We start from the raw sequence: 23,306 nt of genomic DNA on the forward strand, positions 1-23,306 counted from the left end.
CAGTTTCTGCAAATGGCATGTGCACATATAGCAATTTAAATAAGCCAATTGGGACTCATTTTCAGATGAATGAGATTTAATCATGTTCCGTACGTTCTTGAAAGGTCTTTTCAAAATTACAGATTTCTTCTAGACTTTAAAGGAAATGAATCGATTGCCCTTTTCTTAAATATAGTTCTAGTATTTCACATATTAAACATAAAACAGTATTGAAAAGCAAACATCTCTCCGTCTATACAAAACAAGATTTCATAGATGAGAGAAATAAGACTGTAATGTCCTCCTAAATCTTGACAAGCCAGACACTATTATTATAAAATTCTTGGACACATTAATTTCACACTAGACTACTCAGTGAATGATAAATATTCAGGGGTAGCATTGGTTTCTACTAAGTCAAATCCCAAGTATATTTTTAACTGATTCTTTACAGAAGCAAACTTGCAGTCAATAGGTGTGTGTAGCATTAAGCCCGTTGAGACTTCCCTATTGTCCTGTAAATCCAGTTCCTCATGCCAACTCCTACTCCTGACTATCATATTGTTTGTCTATGCTTACTTGAAATGAATTGTGGTTTATCTATTAAACCAGTTCCAAATAATGGCACTCACTGCGCTACTTACTGTGCTATGCACAATTATGAGCGACGTGCATAATGCTGCAAACCTTTATTGGGGGATAAGGTAAGAGTTCTCAAAGGAGGTTAATTTATTTCCCAGAAAAAAGTATTTGATAATATATCAAGCACATTACCTTTGTACTGTATTAACTCATTGATAGAACAAGGGCCACTTATTAAAAGAATACTTACATAAAACCCAACAATATCTTTTCAGAAGTGTAAGAAATACCCTTCCCTGCTGCAGTTACAACTCCTGCTCACAAACATGAGCATAGCTGAGGCACCAATTAGTCACTTGACTGTCTAGCTGTGTGAGGAGGGTGAGTGAGGGAGCAGCTTCCCATTCAACCTGCAGAGGGGCGGGCACTGGCATTAACGTATGGCGATTCTGGGGAGCTACATATGATAAAAACCTGTGTTTAAATGGTACCAGATGTGGAAATAAAGGCATGGGTCTCAGTCCACGCATCCCTGACTGTTCAAGCAGGAGAGAGACCAGACAGCAACTCATCTTGGTAATAAGAGTTTCCTTTCCCACCCCTCAGCACTGCACCTCCCCCTGACACAGTGAGCCAGGACTGCAGGCAGAGGAGTGGGAGGCAGCATGGAGGGGCCTGCCAGGAAGGGAACCAAGGGGATGCCCCTTCCTCTGTGCTCCCATCGTCCGCAGGCACTGACCCTGGCTGTGGGCACGGGCAGTCACCACACCTCAGGCTCAGCATGCTCCGCGCTGCCTTGGAGAGCTTTGTGGGGTGTCATATCTGGCACTGAGCCCTCAGTGGTGCCAAGGGGCTACCTGTGGGCCCTGGGTGAGGCGTGCAGGCTGCTGTGACTCAGAACAGAGGTTCATGGCACATCATGCTGCAGTGCGGTAGCTTACGGGTGATCAGGTCATAGGCAGCACACCCCGTTCTCCCACTGGGCCTTTACACAATAGAAAGTCAAAATCTGCTGAGACCAGTGCTCAGTACACTAAAAACTGAAATCCAGGTACCTGTTCTAAACCAGACACAGCAGAAGCTTGACTCTGCATGTCCTACATCTCAAATGTGTGTTTTAATTACTGGGGTATGAGCTCCTAGGAGGGTAAAGATGGGTGATGGAGCAGTTTCCTCTTTACGATCAGGAATTCAATCTTGGATCCAAGAAATCTTTCCTGTCAAAACTGACGATATACTGCCACAAAAAGTTTTGATCAAATCACTATTTCCTGTCCTGCCCCTCACACCACACTCCACACGCCCCCATTTAAATTAAAAATGTCGTATTGTGCTTTCGGAGAACTTCATTTGCCTTCCTGAACTTCCTTGCCTCATACACTGTACAAGTTTCATAGCAAGCATAACAGCACTTTACTGTGCAATTCCAATTCCTCACCATTAGTTTGTACATTTTTTTCAGTAAAACTGAAGCAGAGAACTGGTGAAGATGTAGTCTGTAAACACATAACCAAAGACTGAATCACAGCACATATAACCTAAAGGTACTAAGAAGTTGCAGTTAACCTTCTATTACTTCCTAACCTTTATTTTGCACAACCTGAGTTTGCAAACCTGATAATATTCTTTTAGTAGCTTTTTTTTTTGTTGATCTATAGCAAATCTGTCACACAAAATAAAAATGCCACTATATGGTGTGGTATTGCCACTCACCTCTGCTACTTGAGCCAACAAAGTACTCACAGCAGTGGTATGTTGCCACCTTCTTTGTGAACCGCTGCTAGAAGAGGCCACATGCCAGCATGCTACAATGATATCTTCTGTTTCTGACTCTATTTCTACCTTGAGGTACATTGCAGCCAAGCAAGGGAACAGGCTGTAACACTCCTTGTGTTTTCTTTCTTTTGCCCTTGCACAAGGATTTTCCCATCACTTTACAAAAGCAGTCCCCTTTTCTGACTCCAGGTTCTTTTATTCTATTTCTGTGTTCCTCCCAACCCACTGTTACCACATTGTTTCCCGCCCTGACTTCCTTCCTGGCTGGTTTTTGTCCTCTCATGGTTCAGCCAATGTCTGGAGCACAGACTCTTGAGGTGTTCACCAGTGGGTTCAACTATCTTAGCTCCTACTCCGTAACTCCAACCTTTTCCATTTTCACTACTTGCCTTTCTCCCTTAGCCCAGCCACCTGCTCCAGCTGAGTATCTCTAAACAGCTTTTAACTCCATGCTTCACAACAAAGAAGGGATTGAAAGCTGAAAGCTGAGCACCTTCCCGCTTTAGTACTGCTTGGCTGCCCCGATCCAATTGGCTGGGGACAGGTTCTGCTCAGCATCACTGCTGGACCTTGCCCAGGGAGAGCTGAGTCTTTAAGCAATTTCGATACAAAGCTTGGCATGTTAACTGTGTCTTCCAATAATTTGGTCAAATTTTCCTCATTATTTTCATAAAAACTGCCCAAAACCATTTAACTGAAATGCAGAAACATGTAACCGAAATACTGTTCAATTCACTAGCAAATTTCAAAACCCTGCTAGATTCTTAGAAGTATGGCGGTATTATAGCTTTTGAAAGAAAAGGTTTTGAGAATATTTTTGCCCTAACTTCATTGTTATAACGGCCTAGTTGCTCTAATATTTCTCAAAATAATTCAAAATTATTTTGTAAATCAGTTAATATTTAGAACAGTTATAAGCAATGGAAAACCTGATATGTAGCAAGAAATCTTAGATAGTAATAATAGGCCTGTTACAAAAACTAGAGAGACATATCTATCTATCCATATGTTAACATGTACACATAATTGTCATATTTTGGCTGTGTCCAACTGAGGTTCTGTCAGAACTTCCTTTTTAAATATCTCTATCAAAAACATACCTTGACCCAAAGAAAAGATGTTGATGTTCTTAAGGGTAAGGTTATCATGAGATAAAGGTGTACACAATTGGGCTGCATTCATTTTTTATAGTTTTTTTTTTTCCCTGTATAAATTTTTGTGATAGCTGTCTTACATATATGAAAATATTTTAGCATGAAGAATAGATGATATGTTTTTTACTGCTGCAAATATTTATGCAGCATTGCATAAAATTGCACATGTTTGATGTTCAGGTTGGGAAATTAGTCACCACGGTGCTGTGCATTTCACGAGTGGGTGACCTCCATCTTTATTACCAGTTTTCATTTCTATTCAGAACAAGTGACACTTCAGCTTTTTATTAGATTATTAAATAGACTTTGGCTGCCAGACTGAAATTCACATAGAAGAATATTCTTGCGTGTAAAGATATTCATTATGTTGTTACAGTACATTGCATTTTGCTATCTGAAAACACATCAATTAAGACATACTTGGAAGCTATCAGACTACTTCCATGTAAAGATTCACAGCCTCCACATAGCTGAAAGCAAGAGTTGTAAGAAGCAAATTTTCAAGAAAGGGAAGTCAAACTTTTGGAGGCAGAGAAACTCATTCTAAGGAGGACAGCTATATTAGGGAAATGTTAAATATTCCATCAAAGTACAGGTATACTCAGAAATTTTGTTGTAAAACTGATAAAGAATGCATTTAGTAGGATGAATGAGACTCTTCTCTTGTTCCACAGATTTTACAAGACCTCAAGATACAAAGCTGTGTTCAGGGGAAACCAAGCTCTTGCAAAGAGTGCGGACTTGTAAAGACAATGACCTGGCTGGAGCATTCTCCTGCGACCTAGGACATTAGAGTTTATGTTCCTCCTTTTTTGTATTTGAGCAGGGACTTGAACTTGGGTGTCCCGTATCTCAGCTGAGTGCCCTAATGTGAGTATGTAGACTCCTAGTAGGGTTCATCTCAGCTACCTCCAGGTGTTCCTACACAGGGAATGAGCCAGCTGCAGCAGCAAGGTCTTGGATATAATACATCTTGGGCTAGAGGAAAGGCTGAGGTCAGTCCACATGAGCTGGGACCCCAAAGTGGCCACCCTTTCCTCTTTACTCTAAGGACACCTTGGGATGACAAGCTCTCATGTAGCCACCTGTCCTGTAGATGGTGACATTCAGTTATATCTTCCCAGCTAAGCTTGTTTTTCTTTCTGGCTAATAAACATTTAATTACTTATACAACTGGACAAGCTTCAGTACAAAAAGACTCATGTAAGATGACAGATATGTGTGCTATGAACTCAGCTATATAGTTTTCTAAAAACGTCTCACCTTTTCCATCTTTCACTTTGTCTACTAATCTCAACATTAGTTTAAACTGATATCCCATTCAGAAAATGCATACTTCAATCATTTCTTTCAGGCCTGGTATCAGTAGCTATCACTACTAGCAATCTTATCAAAGATAATGCATAATATCAGTAATACCTATATTATTTCAGGCATACTGAAACCATTAATTCTATTTAACCAGAAGAACATCTCTTTCGATTTTATCTACCTTGTGGATGGCTACTTCTCCCCACTGAGGCAAACAGCAAAACATGAAAACTGAACATAGGCAGGATGAACCAAAATCAGCACTGTATGAAGTTTACCCGGTAGTGATTTTAAAATGATTTTTAGTGCCAGGATTTCTGAATTAGGGAGTAGTGATTTTCTCACAGCAGAGTATTTTTAGCTTACAGTTACAAGTTGAACGTAGTATACTTTACAGCCAATCTGTAGATAGTATCATTATAGGTACTTACCTAAGCTTGATCTTGTGTTAGATCGCTCTATTATCGCATGCTTACTGGGGTTGTTTAATACTGAGCGTTTGGCAAGCGAGATGTCTGCTGTAACTCGTGTAATTGATATACTGCAAAAATAAAATACAGTAAAAACGAACAGAGTGTTATTTACCTTCCAGGGATGTGGGGAGAAAAAGTAACACCTTTAACACTAGAAGACGGCTAAGACTACAGGAAAACACATTCTCCTCAGCAGCACTGTATGCTTTACACAATGTGAACAGAGAAGAAACTTCACCTGACTAATGCTGTTACTAGAATAAGGGACATCCCCCTCCCTGCACAATACTGAAATGCAGTATGACCACTGACTGCAAAGCCACACATGTCTGGGGAGAGGGGAGGCAGGAGGAGGTCACAGACATGCTGCAGAAGATGGGACTTCCCTGGGGACGCCAGGCGTGATGTGGTTAGATTTTGCACCAGTATCCCCAGTATAGTCCGGTTTCTCCTTTCCCTAATTTTGATTAATTTGTTGAAAGGTACTGAGGGACAACCTGGCTTACTTTAACCATATGTGTAAGACATACAGGGACACGCAGAGTTAACAGGTAAAGGCAAGGCTTAGCAGGGAAACTAGTGCAGCCATATAACTCTTATTTTTGCTGTTCAGTTTACTAGCATATGGTTTTTAACTGAGTGCACTAGTTACCTATAATTTACCAGAAAGATCTAGTAATATGCTGGCCACCCAAAAATGTGGGCCGCAACACAGAGAAGCAAGCAAATGAAAAATTTGGTCTGAGTATCTGGCAGGCTCAGTTTTGTGTTTATGAGTAAAGATGAGCCAAGAAAGAAGTGGTTACTTCCAGTTGTTTGCACTGACCTGCTACATAACCTTCTGCATATTCTTCTTCCTAGGAAAACAGTTAACTCAGTTTGTTTTGCTTTACAGGGTCAAAATGCACCCTTTGGACAAATTCCCTTTCAAACTCTCTGGTCTAATGAGGTTTAGGGGTCACATTTTTCCAGTGCTGAGGCTGATGACATTCTCCTGTTCTTCCTTGTATGATTTTACTTGCAATTTAAAAGGAGGAAATGGATTTGCTACGAACAGGGAGGGCTCCTGTCTAGCAAGCAGTCAGATGCTGGTCATCTGCAATATAACCAAGTAGGTCATTTCCCAGTGAGGTCAACATGAGTATGTATTTATCTAAAACCCTATAAAATGTAACAAAGCCAGAAGTTAATACAGAAAAACAGAATTATTTGCACAATACTGATAACCACCATCATTTTGGAAATTTAGGCATGATTTAACTTGAACTAAAAACATAACCAAAGATTGTGATTTCTGGCACAGCTTCTCACAGATGCCAGTAGTCTTAAAATGAAATCCAACATGTAATTTGGGGTACTCAGTTATTTTTATTTGCTAATTGCTGAACACTACAAGCTTCTACACCTTTTTGGTTTGGTTTGGTTTTGGGGTTTTTTTTTTGCTTGTTTATTTAGGGTATTTTTTGTCTTTCCTGGCAGTCTTCCTTCCTACATGCAACAGAAAATAATTTTTCCCTTTTTCAAATGCAATTATGGTATATTGAACAAATATAGATTTATCAGTCTAAAAATGCAATTTTTCATTTTAAGATCTTTTAATGTGTTTTTAAGGTAATTTTAATGTATTTTGAGATATGTAACACCAGGAAAAAACAGTCTGCTTTCCAAACAAAGGGTATGTGTGTTCATATAGCAAAACAATTGCAATGAGAGTGGGAACAGCTTGACAGTAGGCTGGCAGTGAAAGCAGTAGCATGAACCTAGGAGCCTCCCGTACAAATTGAGGACCTTAAGTACCAATCCAGACTGCCACTGAAGTTTGTGATGCTTCAAATCTACTACCATAGACATCAATTGTATTGAGCGTATTTGTGGATTCACCCTGCCAATTAGATCTGCAACTGAAAGTTAGATATCCTCTAAAATACTTTAGGACATAAATATGCAACAACTTTTTTCTGTTTGAAACACTCATTATTTTGTTAACTTCAATTATGAACGTATATATCTAAGATTTGACAACCCTGATTGCTAAGTGGTTAGGTCTCAACATCATCATTCTGACTAAGAAAATCCAACACCTTAAACCACAATATTCGGTATTTTAAAGAGCTGAAACTATTGACAGAAAACCTCATGCTCCCTCTTGAAAGTTTCACAGCACCAGGACAGATAGAATAGTGGTACTGTTCTGCCCACTTCCAAACTGAATAGCACATTCACTGAAGTTAAAAGATATTATTCTCATTTACTCAAATTCCCCCCTCAAATGTCATCTCAATAACACATATTAATCTGGGGCCTGGTCCGGTAGCAATATAATCACATGTGGAGAATCCACCTGATGTCTCTGGTCTGTGAGTTCGTGATGTTTGATTTACAGGACATGCCACTGCTTTTAGAGACTGATTAGCAGTTGACATTTGTACTAGAGTAATGCCTGGAGGCTCACACACAAACCAGCTTGGACCTTGCAGAATACACTGTGGGTTACAGGCTCTAACAGCACTCAGACCCAAACCCAGCGAAGTACAGCCTGTCTGCAACCAAGGGTGACCTCATTGCAGCAAGATGGGGGACTGACATGTCCCCCAAGAGTCTTTTTGAGACTTCCCATTGTAAAGAACAGCACTACTGTCAAACCTTTCTCCCAGCTTGAGAGATCAAGAGTTTGGATAGTCTGAGTCTTGTATCAGTCTTTCCAAGTTAGATGCTTCTGTAAGCAACTAGGGCTGAGGTGGAGGGGTGGCCATCATCAGCTTGTATAGAACCCAGGAAGCATTGGTGAGATATCATTTAAAAAATACTTAAACAAAAAGAAATTTTAATAGTACACATTTATTAAATCTATAGACAAATATCTAGCAATCCAGAGTATGAACATCAGTCATGAACAAGCAGACATCCTTTTTTCCACTCACAACAAATATACGCTCCTGAATACTTCCCATTGCAATACCGCCTCGGTGTGCTCCGCTAAGGAAGCACCATAATCCACTGAACCAGGAATGAGCTGCCATTCCTGATCTACATGTATTTTGCCAAGAATGTCATTATTTCTTGAAAACTTGGTAGTACCTAAACAGGAAATAAACTCAAGTAGATTTTCATTGCAAAATACTTACCGCCCTTCGAATCTATGTTTTAAAAAATCAAATAATGCTTTTTGCATCATATCTGTTACCTAGAAGCAAACAAATGACAAATTAATAATCACATAGGAAGCTCATAATACTTGATACTGATAATAAAATGTAATAGATTTGTCTGTGAATCTTAGATTCCAATCATATTGTTCAGATATAAGTAACTTATTCTTAATTTCAATTCTGATATGAAATAAAATACATGTAAGCAGGTATGTTGTAGAAGTAAAAACTGTCCGTATTTTTGCCTATGATATAAATTATGTTATTCAGCCTAACGACCTTTGAACACACAAATACAAACGAAGAACAATATTTTTGGCAAAATAAAATGATTCACAATGATCACTTACCTCATAACCCTTCAGAGAAGGCCCCACTAAAACTACTGGTCGCATAGAAGGCACTACATCGTAGGGAGGGATGTGCTCTGTCTGCAAAACAGTACAAGGTTTCAGCATCACAGCACCTAGAGAAAGCGTTACACATTCCTCACAACATTAGGAACTATGAATTTCCAGTGATGTCAGCAACACAGGAATCATTAACTTTACCTGAAAACTGGTAGTACAAGATAAGGACATAACAGGTTCAGGGATTTCTTTTAAAAAAGGTTTTCTTTGACTTTTGATTTTCTTGCTGTTTTCATACTTGCTCTGGAAAGCTACAAAACTGTTATTCTGGAGACATTCACATGTCCCACTCCATAATCCCAAACTGGTTAATTGAAAAGGTTATTTCCAATAGTTAATTATTTGAAATGATTGCCTCCAGAGCTGTGACATTCATTTCCTACCAAAATTTTACATACGCAAATTACGAAGGAGAAAAATAAAACAAGAAGGGAAGGGAAAAGCATAACACGTCTTTTTATGTTTAGATCTGCCCACTGCTTGACAATATATTGTGACACCACTGCAAATTCCCAGGGGAGCATTCATAGTCTGACTTCCACATTTGCATCTCCAATTCACTTGCAAATGAAATCAAAATAATGACTGATCAAGTTAGTATTTATAGAAAATTTTCATAAACAGAGCTTGGGATAGCAATCCTTCCACTTTGGGACATTCCTGTCACCACCCAAGAATGGATTCTGTTAGTACAATATTCATCAAACTACTTACTGATGTATAGTGCACAATTTATAAGAAGTATTTTAAAATACAAAGAAATAAAGATTGCCTACTTCCACAGATTTCAATTTTTTTATATCAGCACAAAATATAAACAAACTATACTTTTTTTTTAAATAAAAAGGCTATTCAGCATGTATTACCAAGAATGAATGTTTTCAGAAATAGTTTTTTGCCTGTAAGGGAAGGTTTGTCTTCGGTTTATCTTCGTCTTGGGGAAAAATTATTGAAATCCAAACCCAGAAATGTGTGGGTGATATGGAAAAAGGTATGCCTATCTGTTTTTCAGATGCCTACATAGCGCAAATACATCAGTCAAGATCACAGAACACAGCCATTGTTCGTTGTTTCAGTACTCAGTGTATCCCAAGGTGTTTTACAATAACATCAAAATAAGTATTTACATTCCGAAACACAAAAACACAAAGACAGACATTAATACAGTGACAGCACAAAATGCTACACAAGCAGCAGTCTAAAGCAGTCTAAAACACAGAAAACAGTTTTTGTGAATGTTTTTCAACATAATTTGTCTTATATTTGTTACCTGTAGCTTCACCAGATAATTAGTAACGTAAGAATGAATACTGGTGCCCAAGGCATCATAAGCATGGGACACAAACTTATTTTACACAGGGCAGAATCTGATTCAACACATTTCAAAGCAAACCCCTGCAATTATGCTGTGCCCGTATCAAAATGCAGCCCTCTGTTGTTCTTGCTAAAAGCACTAATAATCTGATAAGCATATTAGAAAGAGTTCCTAAGAAAAATTCATTACAGATGTGTAAGTGCTTACAGCATGAGTGTCCTGATGCAACAGACCGTTGTCTTTATGTGGCTGATGCAACCAAAAGGTGTTCATGCTAGAAGTTATCAGCTATTTGAATATTAGGGAAAGCACAAAAATCACCTTATTTGATGGAATATTTTAAAAACCTCTTCTGTTGAAAAAGGCATTTTTTCCCCTCTAATCTCTACAGCTAAAGTAACAAAGCTAATGAAGCTGTCAACAGAAATTGAGTCAAAGTTATCTAATGGAAGCATTGAGGCTCTTTAATTTAATGTTAGAGAACCTAATATTTTCCAAGGGACTGGCACTGAGCTACACAGCTTTCGCTTGCAGATTCAAGTTCCAGTATGAACTCAGAATAAAAACTAGCTAGTTTTGACCACACAGCTTTTGCTCAGTGGTTTGATATGTATGATTAGTTTGGGATGCCCGTCCGGTTTTTACTGTAAATGTCAGCATTACAAAACCCACTACAATTAGTAATTATTCTGATGCACAAGAGGCACCACAGAATGAAGAGGGAGATGGGACTCCCATCATCCAAGTCCAAGGTGGTTCATCTACAAGCGGCATCTTTGGCTTATGCAGACAGCATCCAATACACGTCAACATGTCTTATTCTTCCTTAGCATTAATACTTGGCTATAAATATGATTAAATAAGAAATTACTCAGAAGCAAGAAACTGCTGTTGATTTCCACAGTGGGCTGCGAATGAAACTGTACTTGACAGACTGTATTGAGTGAAGTACTGGTGAGTTTGGAAGTGAAAAGATCCAATATTATTTAAAAGAATTCAGGAAGAAATGAGAGGAAAAAAAAGTTATATTTACTAAACATAAAAGCATCCACAGCAATGGCAACAGTGTCACTCGGCACTGTTTATAAGCACTCTAACAGTCTGTTGTTACCTGTAGATTTAAGTGAGTGGTTAAAAACAAATGAATAAGAGCTATGAAGACTAAGATTTAAAAACAAAGAAGTAGAAATGTGGTATTTTCCTGAATAGTTTGGCTGCTGCCTAATGTCTTGATAAATTATTCCAGCAAAGATCCCAGAAATGTAACGCAGTTAGCTGTAACAGGATGCCAATTCAGTAATTCTGTAGTTATCTGGGTTGTCTCTGGAGAGACGTTGCTCTCCTGGGAAGCACCAGTACCATTTCCAATAGCTGGGATACTAAGAAAGTCTGACTGATGGATGGCAAGAACATTTGGCTGATAATTTATACATGACAACAAGAAAAACTCAAAGTAAGCCCCTGAAACAGGTCTGCGGCTTTCCACTGGTCTTGTTCACCTGCAGGTTTTGCATCTATTGAATTAGAAGGTTAAATACTAACTGAATTAAAAATACAACGGTTTTGACTATTGGTTTTCTAAGCATAATCTGAGTATCTGATGAGATTCCAATAATGATTTCAATAGACTGAGTTATAAGGGAAAAAAAGCCCTTGACAAAGATAGCAAGAGTAAGCATGTACTAGAGAGGTGCATTATGTGGATTTGTTAGAAATAAATTTCTCTAACTTTTAGAAGGCCTTCTAAGCGTGGGCTATTATTCCATCAAAAAGGACAAGTACGGTAGCAGAGCTTCATGGATGCACTGAACTTGGGACTGTTGGTTTTCTTGTGCTGAATGCACTAACAGCTCGATAAATTTCTTCCTTTCAGGATAGCTGCATCGTTAATCTGGGGTAATAATGCTAATGATGCCAGTGGCAGGATAAACACAGGTAATGCTGATATAAACTTACCGATTTCTGCTTCTGCTTAGCTACAGCAGCATGGAAAAGAAACAAAGAACAACAAAGCATGCATGTTATTGGCTTGTCAAAAGACGCAGACAGTTAACAGGACTAGAAATGTGACGCAGTGCAGGTGAGCAGGTGGACAGATGGGAGCTTGGAAGTCGGTGTTACCTTCTTAAAGAAGGGCATTCTTTTCTCTTTGGAGTGGGGTGATGTTACACTGTTTGCACTGGGTTTGGGGGAGCGATGGTTTGCTGGAATATCATTTTCTTCTGCATCTAAGCCAGTGGCATCTATGTCTATAGCTATATACAGACAAACAATTCAGAATTATCACATGACAGGGAAAGTAAAGATAGGTTAAAAAGGAAATAACAGGTAAAGAAAAATAAAACTGTCCAGAGTAATAAATGAATGAATAAATAAATAAATAAACTGTGAATACAAAACACAAAAAAACCAAAGGGAAAAATTCAAAGGTGTAGTACATTAGGATTAGAAGACAGAAAGCAATCTGTAACAGCTACAATAACATTTTCCTCTCATCCCCTTCTACACAGCTACATTAGACATTACACAGAATTACTCTTACAAAACAGAGTAATGTCCAAGTTCTTTCTTGTTACAGTGGTGTAAATTCCAACTAGTTTATTGGAGTAGGTAAGTTTTTCACCAATGTAACCAACAGAACTTGGCCAAAACCATTTTAATTATTTTATACCAAGGAACACTAATTCAAAATGTGTATCATCAACTGAAATTTGAAATTGTCATTAGTATGTCTATAGGAAATTAAGAAACAGAAGAAAAATAACATTTGAAGACAAAATCAGCCTGATACTGGTATAATAATATCTGCATTTCTCTCAAGGTAGACTACAAATGGCATTTTTAACCATTTTAATGAAAAATGCACAGTAGTCATAAGACACATTTATTAGAAATAATAAAACCAGACCTACTAATAGTGAAAACTAAAAAGAATGGGTAGCAGAAGAAAGCAAATTGATCCCAGCTTGTCTCAGAGACCTGGATCCTTTGTAAAGAGCGAGGATGTAGGCAGGGCAAAATGGAAGTGAATACAAGAAATCACTGCTGTTCAACATCTCCCACAAAAGAATATACAGCACACAACATTTATATAATAAATATAAAATATTTACCCTCTTTAGCAACAGTTTACCTTCTTTTAACAACAGTTTAAGCAAAAATCATTATGGACTGAGAAATAAATACGTTTTCAAAATGCAAAGCCATGTTACCCTGAATGCCAAGTCATAGAATCACAGAATGGTTTGGGTTGGCAGGGACCTTAAAGATCATCTAGTTCCAACCCCCCTGCCATGGGCAGGGACACCTTCCACTAGACCAGGTTGCTCAAAGCCACATCCAGCCTGGCCTTCAACACTTCCAGGGATGGGGCATCCACAACATCTCTGGGCAACCTGTTCCAGTGCCTCACCACCCTCTCTGTGAAGTCCAACAGATAACTGCTAACTACATCTCAAACAAAACAAAACCAACCAAAATAAGCCTTCTTGTTTACAATGCTCAGTCTTAAGTAATGTATTGAATTTGTCTTCAGAAAGCAAGTCCATATACAAAACCTATCCACAAACATGCTGTACAACATCACCCTGGTGCGTAAAGATCTTACCCTCCTCTTGGCACGCCTTGGGAACACAAGCTTATCTTGCCATGCCATTATGCCAAACTGAATCTAACTCTAAATAGATCTGTAAGCAGTACCGTTTGCACTGACTTTATCCAAACCCATAATTAATCACAGCAAACTATTATGAAACCACCTTAGTGACCTGCTTTCAGCTGCTTGATGAGTGGGACATCAACTAACACAGCGGTTTGTGCTATTAAATTATGCAACAAATAAATATTTCTCTCAGGCCTATGGGCAGCTACTGATTTAAGAGACACTTGGGACAGGGAACTCTTCTGTTTGAGTAAAGTATATTTTCCCATTAGAATTATCCACAGATCCAATGCCATGATGCCTGACAACCCTTGAGTTACAGAACTGTGCCTTTGAGGTTGTCCTTGCCAGGAAAGCCTGCAAGTAGATCTGCACCCTGTTTCTATGCTCCTGGTCCTAAAAACAGCCACAGAAATCACATAACATTTTCTTCTAGCAACACTGCTCCTTCATCCTCTTCATAAGTATAAAAAGAACATATTATCTTTTTCTTGAATACAGGCCAGCACAGATGCTATAAATTGTTCATAATAAGGCATATTAAAACTCCTTCGGTTGTATGTTCAACTAAAATCATCAGTAAAGAAAAATCAGGGTTGCTAGGTTTTTCCTGTAAAAATGTAATGTAGCATTTGAACAGTCAGGTGTCAATGTCTCCTGTTTTTCATTCTCAGTCTTCATAATAACATCTTCTGTGCTAGTTCATCCTGTTTGGTGGCCTATGAGGACTGTATGGCTTGATTTTATATAATATTAATATCATATTGATTATTTAAATGGCTATGAGTTTCCTTTTTGTTTGTCTTTCACTGGTTCTTCATCTTGTATGTTCTTATTTTGGGTTTTTTGGCACTGGTTTACATTCAAAAAAAAATCTTTGACTCAAAGTAAGACAATGAAGTTAACTTACTCAATTACAATCTCTTCAACTCATTAAATATTTTATGTATTTGACATTTATTATACTTTCAAAAGAGGAGGCCTGGGAGTAACAATTGAACTGTGCTTCAAAGTCTCTTGAGTTAGTCACAAACTATGCCTCTTTCATCCTTCTTGGGATGTCTGAAGATAAGCAAAAAAACCCACTGCAGACCCAAAATCTTAAGATCACAGAAAGCTAATATGCACTATTCATAAATATTTGGATAAAAAACCCCTGCAACTGTAATAAAGGTGGTTGTTACAAACAAATTCACGGTTTCACAAGACAGACAGATATAATTAATTTAAGCAAATGAAGCTACTACCATAACTTGACTGAACTCCTCTGTCCTCTCTTAATGTCCATGTAAATACTTTAAAATCTTCAGGGTCGTTTTAAGATGCCTGCTCTGTAGACCAGGCTCCGTATACACTAATGTGATTGGAAACTACACATCTTTGCTTCAGTAGACAAGGCACTAGCAACATTCCTTAATAAATACAATTTACTCAAAATGTGCATTTTCTCTCTCAGGCAATGCAGCAGCTGAATTTATTAGTGTTTTTTTGTTGGTTTGTTTGGTTTTGGTTTTTTTGGGGTGTGTGTGTGGGGGGTGGGGTTTGGTAATCTTCTGCTATGCTTTTTTCAGAGATCTATTGCCAGTTCCCTCCATCACCTTTCCATGTCTTTGCTTCATACCTCTTGAATCCAACCTAACTAAAGTTAAATCTGTCTGTTGAAGCCCTCAGTACAAAACAATATTTGTGGGAAATTTGTCACAAGAGGCAAAAAATATCCAGTATTCTAGAATTATGTGAAGCACATCCTCATTATCAGAATTGTGAAACTAAAAGTTTCTGTTATTATAAAATAATGCCCTTCTTGATGGTACTGCAAAAACCTCTTGGGAATTTTTATTTTTAATGCTTCTTTTTCTTTACTACCAGAAGGTTTTTCTTGTCCAGCAGTAGTGCTCAGACCGGACCAAACTTCTAACTATCCTACTGCAATGCAGCCTCATAATTTTATTATGACTTTGCTATAAAACACCATGGTAAAATCAAAGAGGGAATTTTGTGGATTGTTAACAGATCTATCTTTTCCCGCACTTGCTGGCATTGACTCCATTACTTCAAACCTACCCAAACCAGTCCTCTATGTCAATGCAACCACCCAAACCTATACCTACAAAGTACAGAAAGAAAAATAGGACTAAATGTATCTACATTTTAACAGATTAGGTGCGTGAGCTGGTAAATGGAAGGGTGCGTGACCTACTCACCAGATGATGGAGGCGTTGATTTTCTGGAACTAGGAACAATGTCACCCAAACTGGATGAAGAGTTTCCTCCTGATTTACTGGAGTAAAGCAACAAATTAGTTTGAAGTTTCATTGCTTCCTCAGTATTTATTCTAGTTTATTTATTACTTGCCTTCTAAATGAGCTGCTAGCTGAGAGACAAACAGGATTTCTGACAGTGGTACAAAACACACATCTCACACAAAATGTGTGTACATTTTGAGGTCTGAGGAACTGCAAACATCAATCACACTCCTTGTTCTGCTGTGCAACTTCATTCTGCTGCATATGCTCGCATATGCATATACCTCATGATCTTAATGTGATCCAATAATTAATAAGGCTACTGATATATAATCTTTAATAAATATTACTAAGACTAAATCTTACGCCAATGAGCATATCTGTTTCCTGTAACAGGAGAGTTATTGATAGCTCTCTAAGGAAACAGTGTGTTTGCCTAACATATTTTCAATTTAATTAAAGTACAAATTCTTTTGCTGTCTCAATATAAGGTAGCACTTAGGAAAAAGTGTCTCTCAAACAAAGATAAAGCAGTCTAGGATTTCACAAAGTCCTGCTTTGTGAAAACCCATTCATATTGTGAAAATGAAACAATATTTGTAGTAATTTTATTTCAAATACCGCAACAAGAAAAGCACTGAAAAGAAAGTAAGAAAGGCTATTTCATTCTTCAAGTAATTCATGTGATAGTATCAGTTTCATCTTTCTCCATCTTAAAATATTAATAAGCACTAAGTAAATGCATCTGTGATGTAGGCCAGTGTTATCTCCAGTGGGACGTTCTGGAGAATGGAAGCCTTTACATTTGGAAAGGGACCGAATCACTGCGTCAGATTTGACTGTATCAGAAGCATCGTAAGAAGAATAAGGAACCTGATATCCTCCTGCTAAGGACAGCACAATCATTGGAATGGCACTTCAAAGCCAGCAAACACGGCTGAGCACTGCAGAACCCTGGTCTTCTCCTAGCATAGATATGTTCTTTAAACCCTGCTGCCCTGCCTATTGAAGCAAGAAAGCCTTTCTGGCTTCCCAAATGTTTCTCGGTTGTTTTCTCAGCCCCAGCTAAACCCTGCTCAGACATAATGGAAATATATTTTTCCTGTATGCCTAAGGGGAAGCAAGTGGCATTTACTTCCACATGTGTTAATGTTTACTGGAAAACTACTTTATTAAATATTTCACATTAAAGATGACATTATTACCATCTTGCAGTATTATTCAATACATTTAGATACTGGATCTTTATTTTAATGTAATGATGGCTGCAGTCAGAGACAACAAATGAATTGATATGAAACTTCCATCATATAATGTAATATTCTTAAAAGCTTTATTTGTAGGAAATTAATTTGACAGACCAAACCATTTTTTCTTAAGAGCTACCTAACAGGCATTGGCTTCAGCTTACAAATAAATTCATCTTAACATTTTCTGTAATTTCTAAAGTCAGCTTTAAAAGTGTTTAGAAATTGCAAGATGATGAAAACAAGTAACAAATGCTGAAGGATTATGGGTGATTTTAAAGTCAAAAATTGTGCTCACACACAGAAAATGTACTAACCTCAATGTATATTTGCAAATATTTTATGAAAGTAAAATGGAATAATAGGCATCGTAGGCCAGCACAGATCACCAATCTAAGTATCTACTTTCTCTCTCAAATGGCAATGACATCAATTATATAAATAAATATTTCTTCCTTCATTGATTCAAGATGTTTGTAGCTGCCAATTGCAATAACTAAATAGAACTAGAGCATATATACCACTAAATTCCAAGTTGTGACACAGTCAATGCTACCATTTTTAATGATCTGTTGTTATTACCTGGAGTAGAATTTTCCTTGTTTTGCCTTTTGTTCATGCTGCAGCCTCATGTTTTCTAGTTTGACCGGGCTTGGTATGAATCCTATTTCACAGCCTTCTTTTACCAACCGTCCTATCCACCAGTCATTATTAAATTTCTACAGATTAAAAACAAACAAACAAACAACAACCCAGAAGTGATATATTAAGAAATTACTGTATTTGGGATAATTTTGTTAGTATTTTTAATTTGCAGCTTAAGCCATTTTATGTAATTCTTCCCTGCAGTTAATCACTCTACTATGTTATTATGGCAATGAAGAATTGTGGTAATATTCAGAAATACATTAAAATAATTATACCTTGCAAATTATTAAAATGATACAGTACTTAAACAGAAACCTTCTTTCTTAGTCTTCATGATTCTCCCAGGCTGCTATTTCCACCCATTTCACCATCCTTATTTTTTTCTGCTTCACAGCTTTTTCTCCTCATACATGAGAACTGCTTTTGTTCTCCCTTGATGTTTCTCCTTGGTGGACACCAGAGATGTCTTCTGATCTGCTCCTACCCACGGCTACACTTTTTACAGCTCTGTTCCTTATTCCATTATGTTCACTTCTCTATTTAAAATAAAAAATACTACTTCTCAAACTCCCCTGCTCCTCTGAACTCACTAAAATCTTCTGAAATGTGACTACATTGTGCTCCTTACATATGCTCTACTGCATCTAGCCCATGTAATCCGCATCTTAAACATACAATGATAGATCCACAAGGAATGGGTATCTTTGGATAACTAAAAAACCCCTTTACAATTCTACAAATGTACAAGATAGACCAATTAACTGAATTTCATCTATATGAAACATGAGACAATGACTGATTTAATAATATTCATTCATGCACACACAAGGGGTTTTGTCTGCTTGTTTTGCAGAGGTCTGTAGAGCGGAACAATTTGCTTTTTACTGTATTATTTACTTGCCATTTATGGATCACTGTTATGTATGGCCCCAATTGCAATACTCTAGGAGTTCCACAGGCATAACTACTATCAAGTATGTATTTTGGATAATTTGGCTTATTTATGGAATGGTAAGAGAACATCTGAATAGGAAGAGAAGACGCCTTCTTGGATCTGGAGCTATGAATGTAGATATTATAGTGCCTGTTTAATTATTTAATAAGTAGTTTTAACAAGTGTACAGTTAGGAGTAAAACATGTAAAATGTGTGGGCTCCCACAAAAAGGAATTAATTTCACTGAGACTACAACATTGGTGGATCAATGATACACAACTTAAACTGCAGTATTACCTTTCATTTTGGCTACTATAGAAATGTTGTAGTGCTTGAAACCAACTTTAAGATATTTAGCTAACAAAAAATTAAGATTAAAATAAACGCACTTTTAAGCTTATAAATTATAAGGGGATCTATAACATTCATCCAAGAGCATGCCGTTATGAGTGAGAATGCCAACATTTAATTGGGAGCTAATCTGGAATAGCAAATTCTCAGAGCTGTATTACACTGAACATATTATTAAAATCATAATCTTCCACTGCAAAATGCTAACTAATGATATGCATGTGCATTTAAAATAGGTCTTTAGGATAATATAGGTGTAGGAAGAATATAGCAATTGAGCCAATGCAAGTTGCCATTATATGGAACTGCTCTATGGCATACTTTAAGTCTGCAGAAGTATCATTAACTCTAAAACAAAGAGATGGATACTTAGAAACCACCACTAAATTAAAATCTGAACGATCACTACTTTTTTATGCTGTCCTACAGTACAGACTACTACAAAACAACATTAATTTTATTATGTGATAGAAATGCTAAATCCACAGGAATTTTTTCTTCATACAAAAATAAATGCATGTGGAATCCACTCTTGCAAAGTCTCATAGCTAAATGCTGTTCCAGTATATGAAAAGAAGGATAAATTTTTTTTAAAATACATAATACCACACATAATACTTTCTTATTTTAAAAAGTATTAGAGGAAATCTTGGTAGTGAGGTGCCCAGCTCCCAAGGTGCCAACTGGGTGAACAATTCTCTGTAAGTCACCTATTCTTGGAGTGCCAAGGGAAACACAAATATGAATTAAATGCAAACCAGAATTATGGCCATGCATTAAAGCCCCAAAAGATTTCAGAGTGACTATAATGCAGTGCATGTTTCTTTATGCAGGAAGGAATCCTTCATCTTTATATGTACTGAGTTTCAATGAATGTAACCTAATAATGAAAATAAATTTTCCTCATACTCAATCACTCATTGCTTATGCACATTTTAAACTGAGTTGTTTGTCGTCTGAGCCCTCGTCAGCAGCACAAACTGGAGAACACTTCTAGCAGACAATAAGAGGACAGCATTGATCCAATACAGCATTACTATGCAGGCAAAAGTTACCAGATTAACTTAGATTTCTTTATTTGTATTAACCAGTAAGGTAAAAAATATAAAAGGAACATGGCATTTTATAATCAAATAAGTTCTTTTAATTTTAATCTGCATAAATAATTACATTTTGGACATTTCAGTTCTCCAAGCATTAACTACAGGGGGCACCAAAATGACTGAAGGAGCAATATCTAGTGGGATATAGAGGTGGTGAGCAAGCAGGGCACAGCCATGGAAGATGGAACAGGAGGACATGGCTGTGCAGGGACAGGCTGCTGCTCAGGGCACCCTCCTGAAGAGGGCTGACCCTCTCAGATACAACAGCTGATGCCAAGCGCAGGACCAGTGAGTCAAGTCTGACTCCTTGAGGTCCCTCCTCATCTCTCCATCCCAGCGATTCACCTGGCCCTGCAACAGGGTCCCTTCCAGAGCCCAGCTCCAGCCTAACACTGCTAGACAGCCAACTTGCCGTAACTCATTAGAGACAAACCCAGGTATTGCTAAGAACAATTAGCGCAGAGTGCCTGTCCCGTCATGCCTGAAGCTGCAAGAATGTTTGAATCTATTTTTCCATTCCCCAGTGTAAGAAATTTGTGCCATTGCTTTTATGAGAACAGTATTTCAAAGAGAATGAATTCCTTATTTATGTAACATTTGTATAGTGCTTTGACAATGTGAAGTGTTATCTTAACGTTAAGAAATAGTAGCACTATTACTCAAATAGACCCTTAAAGAGACATTTACTTACTTCTTTAACATGGAGAAAATCTTTAGCTTCAAATGAGATGGCCATGCCTGGGACTGGAACATCGTCATCGTGAGCTGCACTGTACCCAACATTTGTCCGAACTGCAAATGCAACAGGTTTTGTCTGCAAACCAAAAGATAAACATCATCAAGATTTTCCTTGCAAACACATACACATGTACAAACATTCACACTGAGGATGATTTTGCAAGTTATCTTTTTAAAGTAATAACAATTACAAAGAACTAAAACATCCATGTAAAACATTATGAAGCATCACATTTATTTACCTCAGTTATTTCATATCAACACATTTGATAGAATACAAGATATTTTCTAGCTACTAGCGCTCTGAATTCATTTGGCATAAGTCAAATCAGTAATTAGAAATTGTAAAATAGTTGGAAATCTTATAGTATGTTTAGTTATTATGGCATTGCACAGCAGATCTTTGGCTAAGATTTATTAGAGATTTTTAACCATAGCTCTTTACTGAGGTGGTCACACTTGTGTTTTTAAAAGTAGTTTTAAAAGGTGTACTTAAATATGCATGGAGTGTTTTATCCTGCTTTCACAGAAATAACTGGGCCCATACTGAATTCAACAGGGAATGAGAATAAGCAAATCAGATTTCAGGTTACTAGTACCTGAAGTTAAAATTGCAATCATTTACTATGCCTTGCTAGTAAGCAAAGAGATATAATAAATTCTCATTATTATACAAATTTATGATTATACTATTTCAAAGCAAATCTCATTAAATTCAAATGTGGTTATGGCCAAACCTACTGTAGTTTGATTCCACTGCCTATGCAATCCCACTCACATCAGCAATGGAAGACTTGTAAGAATAATGAGGCACTTATTTAGGCATTCATATCCACAACTGGGATCCCAACATTGACACTAAGCTGATACCTAACCCCAGATGTACATAAAAATTAAGTATTTCCTCTTCGGTTGAGCTGACAGTCTGTAGGTGTCTACAGTTCTCCTGCAGGACTTGCCCAGAGGAAGTCCCTACCTCCCTGCTATGGAGGAGCTACATGTCACTCCTGCCTGTCTTCAGGGACATCACAAATTTGGAGAGGTGCCAGAGGCTGCCAGTGACCCCTGAGAAAGACATCTCACTGCAGAGGCATTCTGAGAGCACTGTAAGGCGCCCTTAGATTGTGAGGTTGTTACCGAATACCAGCCACAGAGAGATTTGCTCGTTGCCATAATTCATACTACAACCTATACCAGTAGTTGCTATCGGTGAGTTACAGGTTTTTTACCAGTTCTATTTGCAAGAAGCAGTTAGAGGAAGAGTCAGTGGCTGCCCTGGACCCACAGCTGCCTCCAGCCTCCTGCACAGCTTCTCCTTCCAAGCCCCACCAGCACTGAACACCTTTCTGCACAGGTATGGTTAAGCAGGTTGATCCAGCTCAAACCAGGCTATATCTATAGAGGGCTTCCTCTTCCCAGAGATACAACCAGAGTACAGGAGAACAACCTTTACCCTGGTTTATTCTATACCAAACAACACCCTGAGCTTGCTTTCCTGACAGAGGGTATCACACAGTATCCCTGGAATCCACACTGTGGTTCTACCCCAGGCTAAACCTTTTACCCACGCCAAAATCCTCCACACTGCTCTTGTGCTCCGGTCTGAAGCCCCTCCACATTATGGCTGGTAAAATATTTTTAGGGATGTGAACTGAGTCTCAGAGGTGCGCACGACTGATTGGGGAACATGTGACATAACTTTTCATCTTAAAACACACAGAAACTTCTACCAACAGTTCTAGCTTTATTTGTTGGTCTCCATCCTTCCTTTGGTGTGGCTAAAAATATGGCATTTTGCTGAGAGGAGAAGCAAAAAATGTATCTCATTTCCTATTTAAGGGATTGTTCCCATTTATTTAAAAAAAAAAAAAAAGAGGATATGAAAATCCATCCCCTACTTCATGACAGCAAACCGGAATACCTGAAACCAAAAATAATGCTGTACTTTTCCGATTACCAAAAATCCCTGTCTGCTCCAACAGGGATTACTCTGACAACTTGCTAGAGGACAGACATCTGCCACATGAAAATACATGATAAAGATATATAATTATAAAGACAGTATCATGCCACCTGGCTTGGAAAGGACAGTTGGAAATAAAGGGAGAGAAGATTCCCTGATGCTTAGTATTGGTCTAATGTGCTGTAAAAGACACAGGGTTCCAATAAAGCAGATCTGAAAACTCCTTAAATAGGCCTGCATTTGAATTAATTACCACAGTCAAATA

General features: G+C 37.8%; 1 protein-coding gene across 1 annotated transcript in view; it reads right to left on the reverse strand.

The window, feature by feature from the left end:
* CACNB2 (calcium channel, voltage-dependent, beta 2 subunit) overlaps window positions 1-23,306 on the reverse strand; it is an 82,144-nt gene that overhangs the window by 15,044 nt on the left and 43,794 nt on the right. The window contains exons 3-9 of the mRNA XM_010152601.1: window positions 21,032-21,154; window positions 17,886-18,022; window positions 16,015-16,091; window positions 12,271-12,404; window positions 8,775-8,855; window positions 8,401-8,459; window positions 5,234-5,343 (exon numbers count right to left, since the gene is read on the reverse strand). Coding sequence (XP_010150903.1) covers window positions 5,234-5,343; window positions 8,401-8,459; window positions 8,775-8,855; window positions 12,271-12,404; window positions 16,015-16,091; window positions 17,886-18,022; window positions 21,032-21,154 — 721 coding nt within the window. The remainder of the gene's footprint in view (window positions 1-5,233; window positions 5,344-8,400; window positions 8,460-8,774; window positions 8,856-12,270; window positions 12,405-16,014; window positions 16,092-17,885; window positions 18,023-21,031; window positions 21,155-23,306) is intronic.

This window comes from Eurypyga helias, unplaced genomic scaffold (genome assembly GCF_000690775.1).
Source record: "Eurypyga helias isolate BGI_N326 unplaced genomic scaffold, ASM69077v1 scaffold6235, whole genome shotgun sequence".
Lineage (NCBI taxonomy): Eukaryota > Metazoa > Chordata > Aves > Eurypygiformes > Eurypygidae > Eurypyga > Eurypyga helias.